At 42.1% G+C, this 18,031-nt stretch overlaps 1 protein-coding gene across 4 annotated transcripts; it reads left to right on the top strand.

Annotated features, from left to right (window-relative positions):
• The first annotated feature begins 83 nt into the window (after window positions 1-83).
• KNL1 (kinetochore scaffold 1) lies at window positions 84-17,516 on the top strand. 4 transcript variants are annotated; one of them, XM_085063458.1, is made up of 27 exons: window positions 84-197; window positions 803-868; window positions 1,266-1,320; window positions 2,166-2,205; window positions 2,442-2,501; window positions 2,677-2,738; window positions 3,181-3,236; window positions 3,568-3,607; window positions 4,106-4,143; window positions 4,458-4,510; window positions 5,026-8,712; window positions 9,061-9,205; window positions 9,309-9,376; window positions 9,507-9,605; window positions 10,583-10,698; window positions 10,919-11,009; window positions 11,492-11,608; window positions 12,455-12,542; window positions 12,951-13,019; window positions 13,379-13,418; window positions 13,527-13,628; window positions 14,097-14,197; window positions 14,463-14,531; window positions 14,650-14,759; window positions 15,282-15,400; window positions 16,500-16,622; window positions 16,729-17,516. In XM_085063458.1, exons 3-27 carry the CDS (start codon window positions 1,286-1,288, stop codon window positions 16,832-16,834), a joined length of 5,634 nt encoding a protein of 1,877 aa, XP_084919584.1. In that variant the 5' UTR covers window positions 84-197; window positions 803-868; window positions 1,266-1,285; the 3' UTR covers window positions 16,835-17,516. The 4 variants fall into 4 exon arrangements, with proteins under 4 accessions (XP_084919584.1, XP_084919582.1, XP_084919581.1 ...); XM_085063455.1 differs by lacking the exon at window positions 84-197 and adding an exon at window positions 269-420; XM_085063456.1 differs by lacking the exon at window positions 803-868 and having other exon boundaries at window positions 151-197.
• The last annotated feature ends 515 nt before the right edge of the window (window positions 17,517-18,031 follow it).

The raw sequence follows: 18,031 nt of genomic DNA, 5'->3' as shown, positions 1-18,031 counted from the left end.
CCGAAATGGCAGCTGCGGGCTGATGCCTGGAGGCCGCCATGTTGTACGGCATAAGGGGGCGCCATGTTGTACGGGGCGGGGCGGCCATCCTGCATGGCGCCAATGTGTCGTCACGGGCGCGGGGCGGGCGGCCGGATTTGAACGGGGCGGCGGCGACCGGGGAGCGGGAACCGGGAGCGGAGACCCGGGAGCGGGAGGTGAGAGCGGCCGAGGGGCCCGGCGAGGGCAGGAGGCGGCTATTGCCGGTGGCTGTTATCACAGCAGCCATTGCCGGTGGCTGTTATCACAGCAGCCATTGCCGGTGGCCGGGGCGAGCCGTGTGGGGAAGGAGCGCGGGAGAAGGGCTGGCGCTGCCCCGGGAGCGGCCTCGGGATGGGCGCGATGGATGGAAGGAGGGCTGAGCGTGTGGGGAACCCTCCGGTAAGCGCAGTGCGGATCGACCCGAGGGGATTAATGCCTGGGGAACAGGTTAATGCGATGTAATTAGTGACAGAGGTGATTAACGCGGGGTTTGGGATTGATAAGGGATTGGCGCCTGGGCTGTGAGGGCGGCAAAGCGAGGGCGCGGAAAGGGACAAAGAGGGACGGAAAAAGAGACAAAATCGTCTCATCCTAAAGGGTAACAGGCCGAGGAGGGGTCTCTGTTCTTTTTCTCCAAGTCCAGGAATTTAGCACGGCCTTGGATAAGCAACAGTTTGTGTCAATAAGTAATATTGTCCTGTTGCTTATCTCACCATTCAGTCTCTGGCTTCGGCAGACTCACGGTTTGTTTGTAAAAACACATTCCTCTTATTCCTTTCAGGAGGGTTTTATGAAAATGGAGCCAGGCTCTTCTGGTTGTTTCTAGAGAAGGATCAAGAAGCATCAGGTACAAGCTGAAATAGCAGAAATTCAGTTTAGAGTGAGAGGGAAAATGTCTTGTGTGTGTCAGAGCAAACTTTGCCTTGGATAAGGTTTGATCTCATTTATCTCCCAGCATTCACCAGAATTTTAACTTTAAATAAAAGCTCAGTTAACCAGTAATACTTAAACTGTTAGCACAGCTGTTTTCTAATATGATATGCAATAGGAAATGTGTGTCTAATGTTAATATAACAGGAGAACATGGACTTGAGAGGCCTGTTGTACTTCAGAGCATTTCTGTGACTAGAAAAGAATGCAGAGGGAAAAAAACAGCATCAAAAGCTAATAGCCAGTTGTGGGTTTATGCAGTTTTCCTGCTGAGGTTCATTAATGGTTTTGAATTTTGGTGCTGTATTTTATAGGACAAGCACGGCCTTCAGCAATGGACAAGATTTACACAGACCCTAATATGGAAAAGTGAGTTGAAACCCTATAAGAATTTTACTGTGGTATAAATATTGCCCTTTAGAGGCAAAATTTTTGTTAATGCACTTCAACATCCCTTGAATGAAATGTGTTTTCCGTTGTGAGGGGAGCTTCTTTGGTGTTCAGTGAGGGGATTTCATAGTGAAGGACTGTCAGGAGATGAACTGACCATTGGACTGGGGGCAGTCTCCTGAGTTTTCCAAAGCTCATTCTGGGAACCAGTGCTGAAATGATCAATCTGTTCCAAGCACGTTTTTTATTTAATTTCACACTTGTGAAAATAACAGAGAAGTCGATTTATTAACCTCAAAACTGTGGCAGAACCATTCAGGAAACACACCTTGGTGCAAATTTGTGCCCTCATACTGATGCCTGGAAGCAGAACACAAACTCTGCCAGACAATATAATGTTAATATAAAAGCAAACCTTTACTTGAAAGCCTTTGGGTACACAATATAGCAAAAAAACACATTCAGAATAAGATCCTTACAATTGATAAGATTGGGCAATTAGAATATCTAGCCAATATTGTCTAATTAGAGGAGCAGTTGGTTAGGTAATCTTCCCCCCCCGGGTTCTGCCCTCCTACTCTACCTTTATTATGCCTGTTGGTTACATGGTGCAAAAAAAATGTCCTTGGAGAGCTTAACAGCAAGATGTAACAAAATTTCAGGAATGTGTCAATAAGCACCTGTTCAGTGTGGGAAATAAAGGTGGGAAAGTGCTAGAAGTTCTACCGAGGCATTTAAGAGTCTCCAAAGCTACAAATACATGAAAAACAAATAAATGCTAAAAACTTTAGGCATCAATACCTGTTTGCCTTTTTCCCCTGCAGTGATAACACAGAGCACATCAGAAGGAAACGACTGTCCTCCGTGAGTAACTTACAGCATTCCTCAAAATAAAACTGTGTGAGGGGGGGAAAGGATCCAAGAGAAGCTGAAAGAGGAGCTTGCTTTCTCTTGGGAATTGAAGAAAAGCATTCTAAAAGAGCCTGTTAGACTGAGAGGATTGACTGAGGCACTGCTGGCTCTTAGAAACTCTCTCCAGCCAAGAAAGCAAAAAAGCTCTTAGAGCTGGAGCTGATCTCAACTGTTGTGTTTTCTTTCAGATATTAAAGGCTCCACGAAATCCCCTGGATGATCTGGGACATGGCAATGAAATGACACAGGTAGGTCTATCAAGCCCTTTCCTACCAATCCCCCTCAGTGTTTTTGCTGATCAAACCGTGTCACTGGAATAACACAGGTGGTTTTAATGCCCCATTTTTGATAATAATGGTTTGGTGTTTCTCAGAGAGCTGTGCCTGTCGTGGGTAGCAACCTGTTGTGTTCTTTTTTTGGCAGGACATCAACGTGGAGAGGCGCAGGAGGAGCTCGCGCAGGGTCAGCTTCGCCAACACTATCGAGTGCGTGAGCTGCAGGGTGCACACCTACATCCTTTGCTCAGGCACAGCATGCAGGGAATAATCCTTCCCCTAAAACTGTTCTCACTGAGTCATCACAAATGGCTACAAGCAGCGGGGAAATTGTTACACCGATTGCAACATCCAGTTAGGTTGAACCCTGAGAGCCATTATTCATTTTCTCTTCCCAGCTGAAAAAATGTCCCGTTCAATGAAATTAGTATAATGAGGAATCTTTCTTTTCCATTGTATTTTCTACTGAGTTCCATCTTAAGTATCCTAATGGCATCTTTTCCCTGAAAAATACAGCTGGGTTCATTACACTTCTGGCTTTTGCTATCTCATTTCAGAGCATGTAGAAAAGATTGAAAATAGTGCTGATTTTTGAAAAATTTGGTTTTAGAGATGATTTTGTGTTTTCAAAAACTGGTGGTTTTGTTCTTAGCTGCAGAGTCTTCCAGAGAGATCTCAAGAATAATTCATCAGAGACAGAAAATACAGGTAATACTCCTTTTTCTTACAGGATTCCCAGACTATTAGCAACAAGATTCTAGCTTGAATTTAAGAAATCAGAACTTTTCGGTTTGGGGAAGGAACAGCATGGTCAGTTCTTTACCCTGGCCTGGCTGAAAACCCCTTAGTCACAGAGTTTTTGCCACAAGAAGACACATCAAGGGTGAGAGCTTCAGAACATTCTTTTCTGTGCAGTTCACCCTTGTCTCAATGTTTTATTGAACCAGAATCATGTGGGTCAGGCAAAACCTTTAACATAATCAAGTCCAAATGTGATCATTCTTCTCACATTCTAATTTTGTAATTTTCTTATTTTTAGAGTGTTCAGCAGATGAGAAGAATGATATCGTGACTAATGAGTAAGTATCATGTCTTATAGATATTTGTTATTATTCAATGTTTATCACCAAACTTTTTCCTTAGAAAAAGATGAAATGTTATTCTGGCATCAAATTTCTTGTAGACAAAACGCAGTTATGTGATCTGTAAAATTAAAATGACTTGGTGGCAAAATAACAGATAAGACACTTTGTATGTGAGAAGGGGAATTTCACAGAACCATAGATTCTATAAAAAGTAAAGAATTACCTTTTTCATGTCATTGAAGAATTAAAATGCCCCTGTATGTTGAACAGTGCCTTGTGGCATTATAGCTAGTTTCATGGGAATAATAAGATTGTAACTCAAATTAGAATATATTGTAGACAAATAAGCGGTGTCTGGCATCTGCTGCCCAGACCCACATGAGCTCTGCCTCGGAATTCTGTGCAACACAATTCTCTGCCTCTTCAGTTTATTCATCAAGGCTTCTCTTTGAAACCTTTTAACAAACTGTTTCTCAAACTCACCTTTTGTAGCAATGATGACCCTGGGGCTGTTCCGTGTGAGATCACTGGTGAGTTTGTATTTAATAACAAAGTTACTCTGTTCATTTAAAGTTACTGTTTGTGTTAGAGTAATTTTAACTTACCTAGAGAAATTTCCCTGCCTTGAGACAGCTCTCTCTGAATGGGCTTTGTCCCATGAAGCTGTTTACAAGGATCCTGTTATGGAAGTCTGGGTGGCCCCTCGAGGTGCTGAAGGGAGTAATGAAAATATTTTCCAGAATATATTTGAGTATTTATTTACTCAGCGCATGGATCTTCAGCTTAGTGAATAAAATAATAAGCAAATAGCACAAAAACTGGAGTATTCCCTTTCTTTCTACAGGGATGAACACTTTGCTTCACGCCCCCATCCAGGCTCTGGGGCAGGAGACTGAGGTATGTGAAGGCTTTTAGTTTTTTGGTGCTGAACATACCAGTGTCCAAAATAGATCACGAGAATTTGTGTACTAAAGATTAAAAACGTTAACTGCCTAAAAAAGAAACCTTTGTATTCACATAAAATTCTTCTGAAATTAAATATTCTGTATTTTGAAATGTTTCCTTATCTGATAGGCGTTAGACTGCAACATAAATAACTCTTGCTTCTTAAATTTCTCTGTAACTTCTTCATGTGAAGGGTAAGATGAGACACATTGTTTCATTAAAAAACATTTATATTTGATATATTTGAATAATTCAGTCATTGTCCCTTATTTGAATATGTTACTGCTTATCAGGGAAGCCTGAAATCAACAGGGTTGGAGCTTTTTTAAAGATTTATTGAGCTAAAACCTTAGGGCTTTGCATTAGTCAACATTAGTTGACTTCTGTTTTAAATAGAATAAACCATTGATCATTTGTTTTAAGTGTCAGTCACTGAATTCTCCTCTCTTTTTTGGTTTGTTTTCCAGTGGCATGATGTGGACAAAGCCACTCCAAGGACAGACAGGCAGGACACCACCCTCCTCTTCTCAGAGGAGAACGAGATGGACATGACAGCCAGTCACACAGCCATGATACAACGGAACCTCACAGCCCACCAGCCTGACAAAGCTGAGAAAATAAACTTCACCTCCTTCCTGGCTAAGTTACACTCCAGCCATGCAAAGGCAGAAAGCAGCAAGGAATTGAGTTTGCTCTCTGACCCAGCAAACCATCCAGCCCTGTCTTTGGAACAGAAGGAAGAAGCCACCACTGTGAAAAAAATACATTTAAGTGAATTTCTGCTGGGACTGAAGGCAAACAAGGAGGTACACAATCCTGCTGAGATCCTTGAGAAGGAGAATGTTTGCAGTGTCCCTTCCCAAGGCTCAGGAGATGTGGCACAACCGTCCAGGGAATGTGGCTATTCCCATGAGCCGCTGGACACCTGCAATGTGACAAAAGTGTTTCGAGGCCAAGAAGGTGAGATGGAGATGACAAAATATGAGGCAGCTGATGTTAAAATTCCATTCCCTGGCATCAGTGTGGCTCCTCCAGAGCAGCGGGAGTGTGCCAATGTCACTGAGGCGTTTGCAGACGAGGGCATGGACATGACAACCAGTCACACAGCAAAGGTGTGCTTTGCCCTCTCCACTGCTGGGAACCGAAGTCTCAACTTCCAAAAGGATGTCCAAGCCAGAGAGTTAGATAATTCTGGGTTAAGGAAAGCATCTAATCAGGACTTAAATGTTCAGCAAGATCCTCAGCTTTGTGCAGACAGAAGAAGAGCAAATGCTGAAAGCAGAGGAGACCCCCCAGTGCTGCGAGCTGGGAAACAGGCCAGGGCAGTGTCTGCCATCCAGGGATCTGTTTCATCGGAGATCGTCTACCGACAGGACAAAACTGCTGTGCTTTCTAAGTGTGATGATGTGGAAATGTCTAGGAATTACAGAGACATCATCCATAAGGACAGCACCACAGAAAAGAACAGTTCATGCCAAAAAATCTGTGAAAAACCAGTGAGTACCAACCCTCCACTCCCTGGGAGCAGACCCCTGGCGTTTGGGAACATCCCAAAGAGTCTGGCACCTGGAGATAATCCTGCTGCTGTGCCCTATAAAACCAGTGCACTTGAACTGCCTTCAGCCTCAGGTGGACACATGGAAAATGTGTCCCAGGCTCGTAGTCCTGCTTCAGCCAGCACTGGGTTTGGCTCACATACACCTTTGGTGGCTTCCAGTGTTCTGAAGAGCAGGTTTCATCCCTCTGCAAACCCCCAGCTTGTTTTTTCAGGTGAGAAGACAGTAATGTTTGCAGGAGAAGACATGGATGTGACTAAAACCTTTGTTAAGGATGGTGGAAAGAGTGTTGATAATGAACATCCCACTGCAGTGTTCACCTCTGTCACCTGCAAACCTCATTTCCTGGGTAACAGATCCACATCTTCCAATGTAACTGAGGAGGAAGAAATGGAAATTACAAGATGCCACACTGTTGTCTTTGATGGTCAAAGCAGTGGGATAACAGCAGAACCGAAACAAATGCCCTGTAAAATCATTCCAAGAAAGAACCAGAGCAAAAATGTCACTGAGGGTACGTATTCTCTTGATATGGACAAGGAAAATGTTGAAGTGTGGAGTATTGATGGGAGTATTAAAAGGAGTCAGGCTATGGAAAGGAATACAGATGGCAAAAACTCAGAGACGCAAGAGAAACTCCAGCCTGTGAGGGCTGTAAGCAAAGTATTGCAACCCCTAGGAGACTCTGAGAGACATTTTTCCATGGGTAGAACAGGTTCTTCAAGAGAGGATTTAAAAACTCCCCCCTCAGCTCCTGGGCTGCTCCAGAGGGGTGCGGAAGAGCCGGTGCAGGCCAGGACATCTGAGCCACCCAAGGGAAGTTCCCACTTACCTTTCTTTGGAGAAGAATCTTCTGTGTTTCTCCACAGTGAAAACATGGACGTGACTGGCAGCTGTGTGGTGATGGTTCCAGATTACAGCATCAACGTTCTTTCATCACAAAATAAAGCAGCACCTGGATGTTTTGGTCAAGGTGGAAATGAAACAATGTCCTTAGAAAAAGGGGCCGTGACGACAATGATGGCAGAGCAGGGTGGGCAGGAGGCTGCTGCAGGTGGCAGAACAGTCAGTTTTGCTCTGCCTCAGGATATGGAGATCACCACAACTCACACAGCACAGTTCATTCAGCCCATCCCAGCCATTCCTGCTGACAAAACCGTCGTGTTTGGCCACGACCAGGAGGACATGGACATCACTGCATGCCACACCGTTGCTGTCAGTAAGAACATCTGTGGGTTTGAGGCCCAGCAGGTGCCCCACACAAACAGCCAGCAGCCACCACAGTGTGTGCACAGTGAGCTGGTGTCCAGCAGAGGTGAAATGGATTCCTCACAATATGCCACAAAACCTGAGGATAAGCCCAGCATTCCCTGTTCTGTTTCAACAGCCTCAGCATTTCCTAGTGAGAAAGGAGCTACCGAGGTCCCCAGTGTCACAACACCACATTCCATTTATTCTGTCTCACTTCGAGAAAACACTATGGATGTGGGGGCACCACAGGATCATGGCCTTCCCGAGGATAATTCTGTCCCTGCAAGCAAGGAGCAGGATCTCACACCACCAGAAGAACTGCGATCAAAGGGAGTATCTGTCACGTTCCCAAGTAAGGGCCCTATGGATCACAAGGAAGAAAGTGGCAGTTTGGGATCCTGTGTTCCCTTTCCCATGCAGGGATCAGATCCTCAGGAGGGTCATTCATATGCCCCTAGTACTCAGAGAAACCAGCTAGTGGAAGAGGATTCAGCTCGGCATGAAGATTCAGATTTGGGCTTGGCTGGAGCAAACCTCATTCCAGCTGCTAACAAGGAATCTAAGAAAAATGAGGAGCTGTCAGCTGAAGGGGAGGTGCCTCCAAAAGACTTTCAAATGAACTCTGAACAAACTAAGCAACCTTTGGTCAGTGACAGTCCAAGGGATCAGTCAGCATCAGTTTCACGTATTTTAGGTATTTGTTCAAAACTGAAAGATCTGAAAAGAAAATCTCTTTCTGTTTCCAAAACTGCTGCTTCTGATCAGCTGCCCAGTTCCTCAGCTCAGCCAGAGGATACCCTGAGTTTGGGAAAAAACACTGTCAGTAAAGCAAATAACTTTGATACCCAAAAGCAGGAGAACACAGATCTGGGATCTGGACTTGCTCCTATAGAAATGGCACCTAAGGACAAATATCCAGGAATAAATATCCCTCTGGGTATATTCCAGCCTAAATTACCAAACAAGAGAAATCCTGTTTCCACTGTACAAGACATAAATACAAAATCAGACAGTGCAGAAGCCCCAGTTCCAGCAAACAGCAGTGAAACCCCAGGTAACAAGTCCAGCAGGCAGAACTTCAGCCCTTCTCAGTTCATAGCAGAAGAATTTCTCCCTGTGTGCCTGGAGGATACAGATTCCAATGACTCTCTCATCTCTGAACTTGTGGAAAACGCTTGGGATGATAAAAACAAAAAACAAATCCCCCACTCTGAAAAGGATCCATTTGAAGAGGCAAAAGCTTGCAACACAAAAAGACCTTTTGAACAAAAGGAGGAGGATCTTCAAAGCCCAAAGAAGGCCAGGAGGGATGAACATGTCAATGTTGGGACCTCTCGAGACTTGGAGGTGAGCTTGCTCCCTCACTGTAAGGATGTGGGGAACACCACCAGGGCTTAAATTTTGGGGGTGTGAGTGGATCTGTTAGTAGGTTTCCTTGTTTTTCATAACCACCAGTTTATGAAAAACATTTTCCTGTGTCATTCCCTGTGGTTTTCATTGTTTTGCCAAGTTAGAAGAATCAGGTTGATGCATTCCGGTGCCAGCAAAATGGGCAGAATGAAGGATTTTCCCATTTTAAACCATTCTCTGCATGGTGTCCCTTTAATCCTTTCAAGGAACAGCTACAATAAACCCCTGGTCCAGTTAGATTGTTTCATATAACTATATTATTTTTTTTTAATTTGTTAATATTAGGTGACTTTTGATGATGTGTCTCAGGACCAAGCAGAAGTTGGCAAAGGTGGAGAATCTCCATATCTCTCAGCTAAAAGCCCTGAGTGTCCTCAAGCCAGCACCAGCAGCTCCCTGGATTCTGTGAAGGCTGACACAGAGTTAACAAGTAAGAGACCATTTGTGATAAGAGTCCCAAACCTTATGTTCTTTGCCCCATAAAGATATAATTACTCCACCAATATCCCTCCCTTTCTATTTTGATTTCCCAGTCCAGCGCAGCAGTCAGGTGGAGTCCCAGCTTCTCACAGACAGCATTTGTGAAGAAAATTTATGGGAGGTAGGTATGGACAGGACTAGAAAACAAGCAACATTTTGTCCTAACAGGAAAAAAATCCCGTGTATATACACCAGTAAGTGTTCTGTCTTGAAAAATGGACTTACCTGTGTGTTTTTCCTCAAATGTACAGAAATATCAGAGTGGTACTATCACAGTTGGGGAGTTTTTTGCCCTTCTTCAAGTCCACGTTGTGATTCAGAAGCCCCGGCACAGCCAGCTTCCAGCCAGTGTGAGTGGGACCATATAACTGACCTTAAATAATACTCCTTTGTTGTTTAGGGTCTTAATTTTTAGCAACTCAAACATCATTAAATGAAAACTAGAATAGATTTCCATCTCCTCACTGAATACCATATATATTACTGTTATTGGATAAATATGCTATTTCTTGCTTTTTTAACTTGTTTTAAGGACAATAAATTTGAAAGTAAAAATTAAAAGCTCAGTCTGATCTTTCCACTTGATCTTCTCACCATGTCCAACTGCTTGCAGCTACTCTGCACTACTCCTGCCTGTTCTACTCTCTACTTTAGAAATGCTTCACCATGACATTGCTACTCTATTTCCTTGCCTGAAGAAAGGGGAAGAAATAAAGAACAGAAGTCTGACTTCTAAATCTCTTCCATTTTTATTTAAAATGCTCCCCCAGCTTAGCTACAGTTTACTTTACAAATTTATTCATACTGAGTTGTCTCTAAATATTCAGCAGGCTTAATAATGTTGCTACTGTGCACCAGTGACTGATAAAAAACAGCCACCTCCACAAAAGCCCCTGAAAACTTTCTCTGAATGAGTGGAAGTAATTCATTTCAGTTATTTATGAGCTTTACTATACAAGCAGCTTGCTGAAATACCCCCCTCATATTTATTTGAGGAATAAAGCTCAGTAAGGCTTCCCTAAGGCTTGAGAGCTTTGATTTTAAATTAAGCATGGTTTTATTGGGGAGCACTGTTGTTACTTGCATTCAAGACTACTTTCAAGTCTTCATATAAAAGGGAGTTTACCTCTTTCAGTAATACTTAGTTTCTTTTTTTTTTGAGCTCTAATGATGAGGCACATATGCCAAAAGGAAGCCTGTGCTCCAACATGAGGGAACACAAGCCATGAAAGCTGAATTGAATTGATTGGAAGTTACTATTTCTGAAAAACATGGAATTTTTTTTTTTTTTCTTTTTCTTCCTACTTTTCCCTGTGTTTTTTCCCAGTGTGAAGTCAGTGCACCTCCCACAGCAGAAGATCTTATCTACAGCCAGTACGTTCACCGGCCCAAGCTGCGGATTTATGAGGAGGATTGCCAGGACCTGTCTCAGAAAACAGTGGAGTGAGTGGTTTTCTAGTTTATCAGCAATTCCATTTCTTCAGTTCTGCGTGTATGGAAATGGCCTGAAGAAAGTTAATATATTACATACAGGAAAAGTAAAAATGTAGTTAGTAGTTTATTACAGATTTAGAAATGAATTGTTTAAATACCAACGTGCTGCTTTATGTGGTCAATGCAATTGCAACAAGACTTTCAACTTGGTTTTTTTTCCATATTTCAGGTTAAAACCACATGTGAGTGTCCTGGATCAGCCCTTAGTGCACGTGAACAGGAGTTTGTGGGAAGTGATGAGAACCTGCACTGATGAAGAGGTAATGCTGCATGGAAAGAATGTTTATATGTAATGAAGAAGTGAGGATAATTTATTTATTCACAATAAATAAGAACCAGAATGGTCACAAAGTAACAGCAGGTGAAACAAGGCACAATATTTTCGGAATGGAAAACTGCTGAGAACTTACAGCATGTCAGGAGAATGCAAGGAAATATGTCCTTTGAAATATATTAAAGAGGAAAAAATGACCCAGAGTCATTGCATATAAAACCCAGAAAATTTGTGAAAGTACCCCACAAGAATTGAGAGGGTGGATCAAGAGATTTTCTTTTTTGTGGTTCTAATGCCAAGAATAAAGATCTATTCCTTGAAAATTAAGTCAAAATTGATCAAAGACATTATTTTTCATAGTTCATCATTAGTTTGGCATGGGATATCACTGAGGTTAGGTAGTGAACTAGAGTCAGGAAGAATTATATTTCCATTTGCTTTCTCTTCTGTATTTCCCATTCATTGTAGCTGAGGAACTTTGGAGCAGAACTGAAGAAGATGAAATCCTGTTTCACCAAGGAGGCTAAAATCTTGTCTCACAAGGAGAAGGAGATACTGTACAGGAAACTGCTGCAGTGTGCTGAGGTAAGGAGCCACAGGGCTGCAGGGATTTACCTTTAAAAAGTTATTTCTACCACATTTCTTGTCTTTAAATGTGTAGGAGCTTAATTATTGTAAGTGTGCACTCTCATGGAAATTTCTTTCTTATAAATGCATTTCCCTTTTTATATGTAAATACAACGGCAGGACAGTGACTTCCTTGCAGTCACACTATAGGAACCTTCTGCCCTAGAGTTTTGGTGATTAACAGAGTGAAAAATGGGAGAATTAAAGGAAACACCACCAAAAATTTGCTCTTTATACTGTAGCAATGCCAGTGTTAGTAAGTAGGTAAGTAGTAGTAGTAGCAAGTATTTAGGAATAAATTCTTCCCAGTGAGGATGGGGAGATCCTGGCACAGATTGGTAGAGAAGCTGTAGCTGCCCCATCCCTGGAAGTGTCCCAGGCCAGGTTGGATGGGGCTTGGAGCAACCTGGAATATTGGAAGATGTCCCTGCCTGTGGCAGGAGATTGGAATTGCATGTTCTTTAAAGTCTTTTCCAACCCAAACCATGCAGGGGCTCTCTGATAAGTAACAACGAAGTGCGCCAGTAGTGCATTCTGACAGGGATCAAAGGTTTGTATATATTAAAGCTCTAGGGATTTATTTATGTCCATATCTTATCCCTCTGTTGGGAGATTCAGTAAGCACTTAGTAATTTTTTATTATTGGCTACTGCCCCACTGTTTGTCAGTTGCCTCTTTCCTCTAAGGACAGATTTTATCAGCTTCTTTAATTAATTAGCGAGCAAAGAGCCCCATGGCGGTCCCAGAAGAATATTCAGCTTTTAAAATAATATCACTGACTCAAGTACAATTCTCCCATCTTAGGACCAATGCAGAAAGCTCCAGTCGAGAATAGGAAAGGTGGATGACCTGATGAAGGAGGCTGACAGCTGTGTGGTTTCTCTGGAATCAGGTATGTATTTCCAAACAGGTGATCAATATGCTGTTTGTCCTTCTTTCTGCAGAGCTGCTGTTTAAAAGGTTCATTCAGGATTCTGTGTCTGTGGTTGTTTCATACAAGCTGCAGTCAGAACTTGGCATTACTGTATAATGATGCTTTGTAGTTTCAATGCTTTTCTTCCAGTGCCTTAAGTAAAACTCAGATTGCACAGTAGCAGCTCTAAAGCAGTGCAATAAAATGAGCTTTTCTTGTTACTATCACTTTTTGAGGTTTTTAGTGGATACTTTTCCGTATATTTGTATATTTTTTTTTTTAGTTAACTTTGAAGTGCTGAGATTTCTGGAGCCCACAGACAAATGAAATTAACTCTATGTATTGAATCTGAGAGTTCTGCACAGAGCTGATATTTCTTTCCCACAGATTCTTTTTGGCATGAAGAGGAAGCCAGCAGCAATGCTGGAATGGCAGGAGGGCAGAACCTACTGAAAGGTAACTGAATGCCCTTTTTGTCTGGTGTTTTAGATCCTGGAGAGGGTGATACTCAACCCCCACCCCGAAGTATTGACTGTGAGAGGCATGCAGACACTGCTGCTGTCTTTCCTGCATTGCACATAGCTAATTACATAGATGTTAAAGAATGAAAAGGACTGTTTTTACCCTGGAAAAAGGGAATTTAGAACTTGCTACTTGAAGAGTGTATACCGGTGGTCATATTCAGCATTTTAATTGTCCAATAATTTTAATCTTTAACTCCATAAGGACAGTGAGTGCACAGCAAATTAGGGCTTTTCATGCTGTTCTTTTCTCTTATTTTTTTCATTTTCTCTCCTTTTTTCCCTTTGCTTTAGAAATGGCAAGCATCACAGCCCAAGAAGAGGAACTTCTGAGGTAAGATGTCAAGGAGGATTTACGAATAAGGTGCACACTCAGTTTTTAGAGGGTTGGTCTGTTCTAAACCACTGTACCACATCCCATGGGATTGGTTTGTCCTTGCAGAGAACTGTCAGAGATGGATGCTGAGGAGGAGCGTGATTTGGCTGAGATGGAGGAACATAGGAAGGGTATAAAGGCCTACACGGAAATCCTGCAGAAATATGAGTAAGGAAAACACCTCCCGGTGTTATTTTTTAATAGCTATATCTGGGGCCTCATATTTGTACATGAATGAGTTTGGGTTTGGTTTTCCTTGTTTGATGTGGGAAATCTTGGGATGCCCATCTCCTTGCAGCCTAAGGTAGGCAATAAAGCCTTGGAGAACTTCCATGTGTGAGGCAGTTATTCCATTAATAGCTTTGCAGTACTACCCTTTGTTCAGGGTTTCCACATTCAGCTCTCCTTCAAACCTCAAATCGACATTTATATCAAATTTGTAGTAATATGCTTGTATTTCCAACAGATGCTTATATTCTGTTGGAATGTAAGACTCCATTTGGCATTAGAAATTGGTCTATGATGTGATAAGAGCTGCAAGTGCATTTAATACTCTGATGTTTGTTCCTTGGGAAGTTTTTTTGGGTTGGTTGGTTGAAACTTGAGGTGATGGTGGGTTTTTTTTCCCCTTTTCAGCATCATTGAGTGGGAGCTGGTGGAGTGGAGTGAGCAGCAAGCTGTCTTTAATTTTCTTTTTGATTCTGTGACGCTCACAGTTGGTTTTGGACCCCCCATAGGTGAGTCACAAAATGAGTAGGTTTTATGAATTTGAAATGTTAGACAATAGAAACATAAATTGTCCATATTTGTAAAGATCTGCTGAAAGAAAATAGGAAATAGAAAATACACTACAGTGTGTAAGCTGCTCTCAGGTGGCTTTGAATATGTTTTTCATATGAAAATTCAGAAATGTATGTAATGCAGTGCTGTTTCTGAAGATGAAGAGCTGTAACTCCAGAACTAAGCATGGAAATAACTGAGGTTTTTAACTTTCCTTCTCAGATGGCGAGTTTTTCGCTTCACGTCCTTCCAGAAGCATCGTTAGCCTGGACTTTGAATCCTTCCTGGATGGTGAGATTTTTTTGAATAGTGTGAAAGTAGCAGCCCTGCTAATCTGCTGTTGGGAAGACTCTAAATGTGTACTTTATCTTCTAATGCTTCGTGAAATGGCTTTTCTTTTTTGTTGCAGAGGAACAAGCTTCACCCTCCTCGTGTTTAGTCCTAAGACTCATCTTGCAGTTTGTTGAAAGCCGGGGAAAATGGCAGGAAAAGTGTCCCACAGTGCACTACTTGCCCCAGGTAACATTCCAGGGTAACTTAGACTCTGAAAAAAGCCCAATTATTATCTTCTGCCACAGAGAAAATAGAGCTGAGCTGAGAACCAAAGCACCTTAATGAAAGCTTCAGGAATGCAAACCAAAATCTGCTTCAGGAGTATTCTGAGGTGTGAGGGGACATACCTGTCTCTGAAGGCAGGAGTCCTAAAAGCTGGAGTTTGTTTAAATTTCTTTTTTTTCTGTGAAAAAGATAAAGAACTGAGCCAAAGACCATTCTGCCTCCTAAAGAATGTAGGTTTAAATTGCCAAGCCAAACTTCTATGTTCCTGTGTGGCTGTGGACCTGTTGGCAAAGCTGAGAGGACAAATTTAAGGCAAAAAATGTACATTTGTTATACTTGTACAATTTCATTTTTCCATCCAAACTGAGGTAGCAGAGCCCTTAAAACACCTTTATTTTTATACTTTCTAGGATGAGCTGTGTGTTCAAGCATCATGTGGTCACCCCCTGAGTGCTGATGTTGCTTTTCTAATTGCTCCCCCAGGCTGTCTTTGACATCTCCTTGGTGGTGAATCGCTGCAGAATCTTGGGACAGGAGTTGGAATTTCTGGAGAGGTGGGGTGCAAAATTCCATCTCCTGGAGACAGATATCAAAGACACAGAGTGAGTAAATTCAGATGATGGTGGTGGGATTGTTGGGGTGTCCTGTGCAGGGCCAAGAGCTGGACTTTGATGATCCTTGTGGGTCCCTTCTGACTTGGGATATTCTGTGATTCTATAAGATGGTGTGCACAGCACCCTTAAGAGGGAGTCTAGATAATCAGAAGCAAAACACTGAAATAGTTTCAATGTGGTTTTCTTAAAAGTGACATTTTATGCAGCTATTTTTAAGAACAATTTAATTTATTTTCATACAATTGCACTGTAGTGTCGCAGGGCATGGAAATTAAGCTGTTCATGGATTCATCCACTTTTTGACTATCAGACAGCCTCTCTTTCCTTGCTGTTTTCCTTGTTGACTTGCCTTTCTTAAATATTTAGGCCAAATTGTAGCAATGCAAAGGAAACAGAGCCAAAAGTTTACCTGCAGCTTAGGGCTTTGTTTCCTTTAATCTTCTGTTTGCCTCAGCTGAGCAGAATCAGTCATGGAAAGAAGGATGCCCTGAAACTAAAGTTTACTTTCTTTACTTTCCATTTTCCCTTGCTACTTCCCAGTTCTGTGACATGTCCCAGTGGGACCAGACAAATACAATTTCACATCATCCTTCCATTATTGATACATATCTTTAGTTAAGAAGTGCCCAGTTATTAACTTGCTCTGCCCACCTTGGTGCTGTTCCAGAGGTTATTCTAATTTTGTAGCTCCCTTTGCAGGAGTGCCAAAAATTCTATGGAGCTGGAGGCAAATCAGTCCTACTTAAAACATTAGAAAGCCTTAACTATCTGGGAATGTTTTATGTTAACTAGAAAACATATTTTTAGACTCTATTCTCCCATAATATCTGGATGATTCTGTAAATTATGTGTGCACTAACTTTTTCTGTGGGGGAAGTTGGGGGTTTGGATTCTGAAGTGTTGATAAAGTGTGAAGGGTCTTTTTTATCTTATTCCTGAAGTTCCTGTGGGTCTGTGTGGGAACTCTTTAGAAGTTACTGAGCTTGTTGCATCAGTGACATCACTTTTTTCTGCTCCTGGCACTAATTCCACAGCAGAAGCAGCCCATTTGACTGTTTTGCACAGATCTTTGTGTTTGTTTCCACAGGGTAAAGCTTGTGTTCTCCTCTTCCGCGGCTTTTGCCAAGTTTGAGTTGACTCTGGCTCTCTCCCATGACTACCCATCTGCTGTACTTCCCTTCAGTGTCCACACCCTCATTGGGAATATCGGGTGAGCTGACAAAGCACTGCTCCACGTGACTCCATCCCAAAGCAGGGATGGGGAATTGAATGCTCTGGATCCTCTCCAACACTTGTGACAATTTTATCTTCCCCAGGGAGAAGGAAATTGCTGCTGTTCTCTCCAGTGTTCCAGCTGGTCACCACTATCTGCGGAGAATAGTTGCATCGATCAATCAGAATCTGCTCCTGGGTCCCAAATGATCCACTGGATCCACGGGCAGGACTGAGGTAGTCAGAATGGGTAGTCTGTGAGTTTAGTCTTAGGAGAATTCCAGCTGTGTCTCCCTGGAATGGGAATGCTGTCACCCACCCAGCTCTAGTATTCCTGCCTATTTAGTATTCTTGTGGCTTAGACCAAGTAGAACACTTGGTGTAGGCCACAAGTTTTACAAAGGCAGGGGTGTCTAAAGAGGAGAAGGAAGAAATTCCTATGTTCTTTGTAAATTCAAGGATTTTATCTTCTGTCAGTCACTGGTGGTCATTCCTGGCACAAACAGTCATGACTCCATAATCATTCCTAGCATGGATATTCTTCTGCCGTAACCCATTAATTTTGTCCTGGGGTCATTTACAGAGCTCTTGGACAAAGCAGTGAATCATTACAACTGGAATTTACTTCCACTTCATGTATACCATGTACAGTTTAACAGATCCCATCACGTCTGGTGTTCATCCATTCCCTGGGACCCTTCCCAGGCCAGGCACTATATCTCTGTGTTCCTGGCTCAGCTCTCAGAGCTGCAGCTGCAAATCTTTGGACCCTGTAAAAAATGTTGAATTTTAAAATGTTTTCCTGTATTTCAGTGTTTATATATTTTGTCTTTCTATAAAGTTTCCTTGTGTTTCAAAAGTGAAAGTTTAATAAAGATTGGATTTATCACTCTTTCTGCCTCAAGTGGGGATTATGGGTTGCTCTATTTAAACTGATTGAAAATTCAATACAAAATCCAGTTAAAAATATTGAAATAATTATATTAAATATTTGGGAAGACTTTTCACAATGATTTTTTTTTCTCTTGCCTTTCCTAGTGCTATTCCTGAAGTTTTCTAAGTCCTGGCTTTTCACAAGATTTTATTTTATTTTATTAGGAAGATAGCACCCAAATCATTCTCAACTTAGACAGTATACCTGGAATTTTGAATTTCCCTAGGCCATTCTCTGTGCATTACTAACTAGCAGAGAATGCTGCAGCAGTTATCCAGGAGCATTATCCACCTCGTCTTTTTTGGCTGGCTTTCTTTTCTTTCAATGTATTTACACACTAAAGCATCAATAACTATAAAGTCTCAACTGAGTTTTTGGTGGACTTTATTATATTGCTCTGAATATTGAACCAAAGTAGCAGGTGAAGCCACACATTTGTAGTAGGAAAAGGGGCTTGAGCAGGAATTATTCCA

Source organism: Lichenostomus cassidix, chromosome 5 (genome assembly GCF_008360975.1).
Source record: "Lichenostomus cassidix isolate B80296 chromosome 5, HeHo_3.0, whole genome shotgun sequence".
Classification (NCBI taxonomy): domain Eukaryota; kingdom Metazoa; phylum Chordata; class Aves; order Passeriformes; family Meliphagidae; genus Lichenostomus; species Lichenostomus cassidix.
This window is presented reverse-complemented; position numbering and strand designations above follow the sequence as displayed.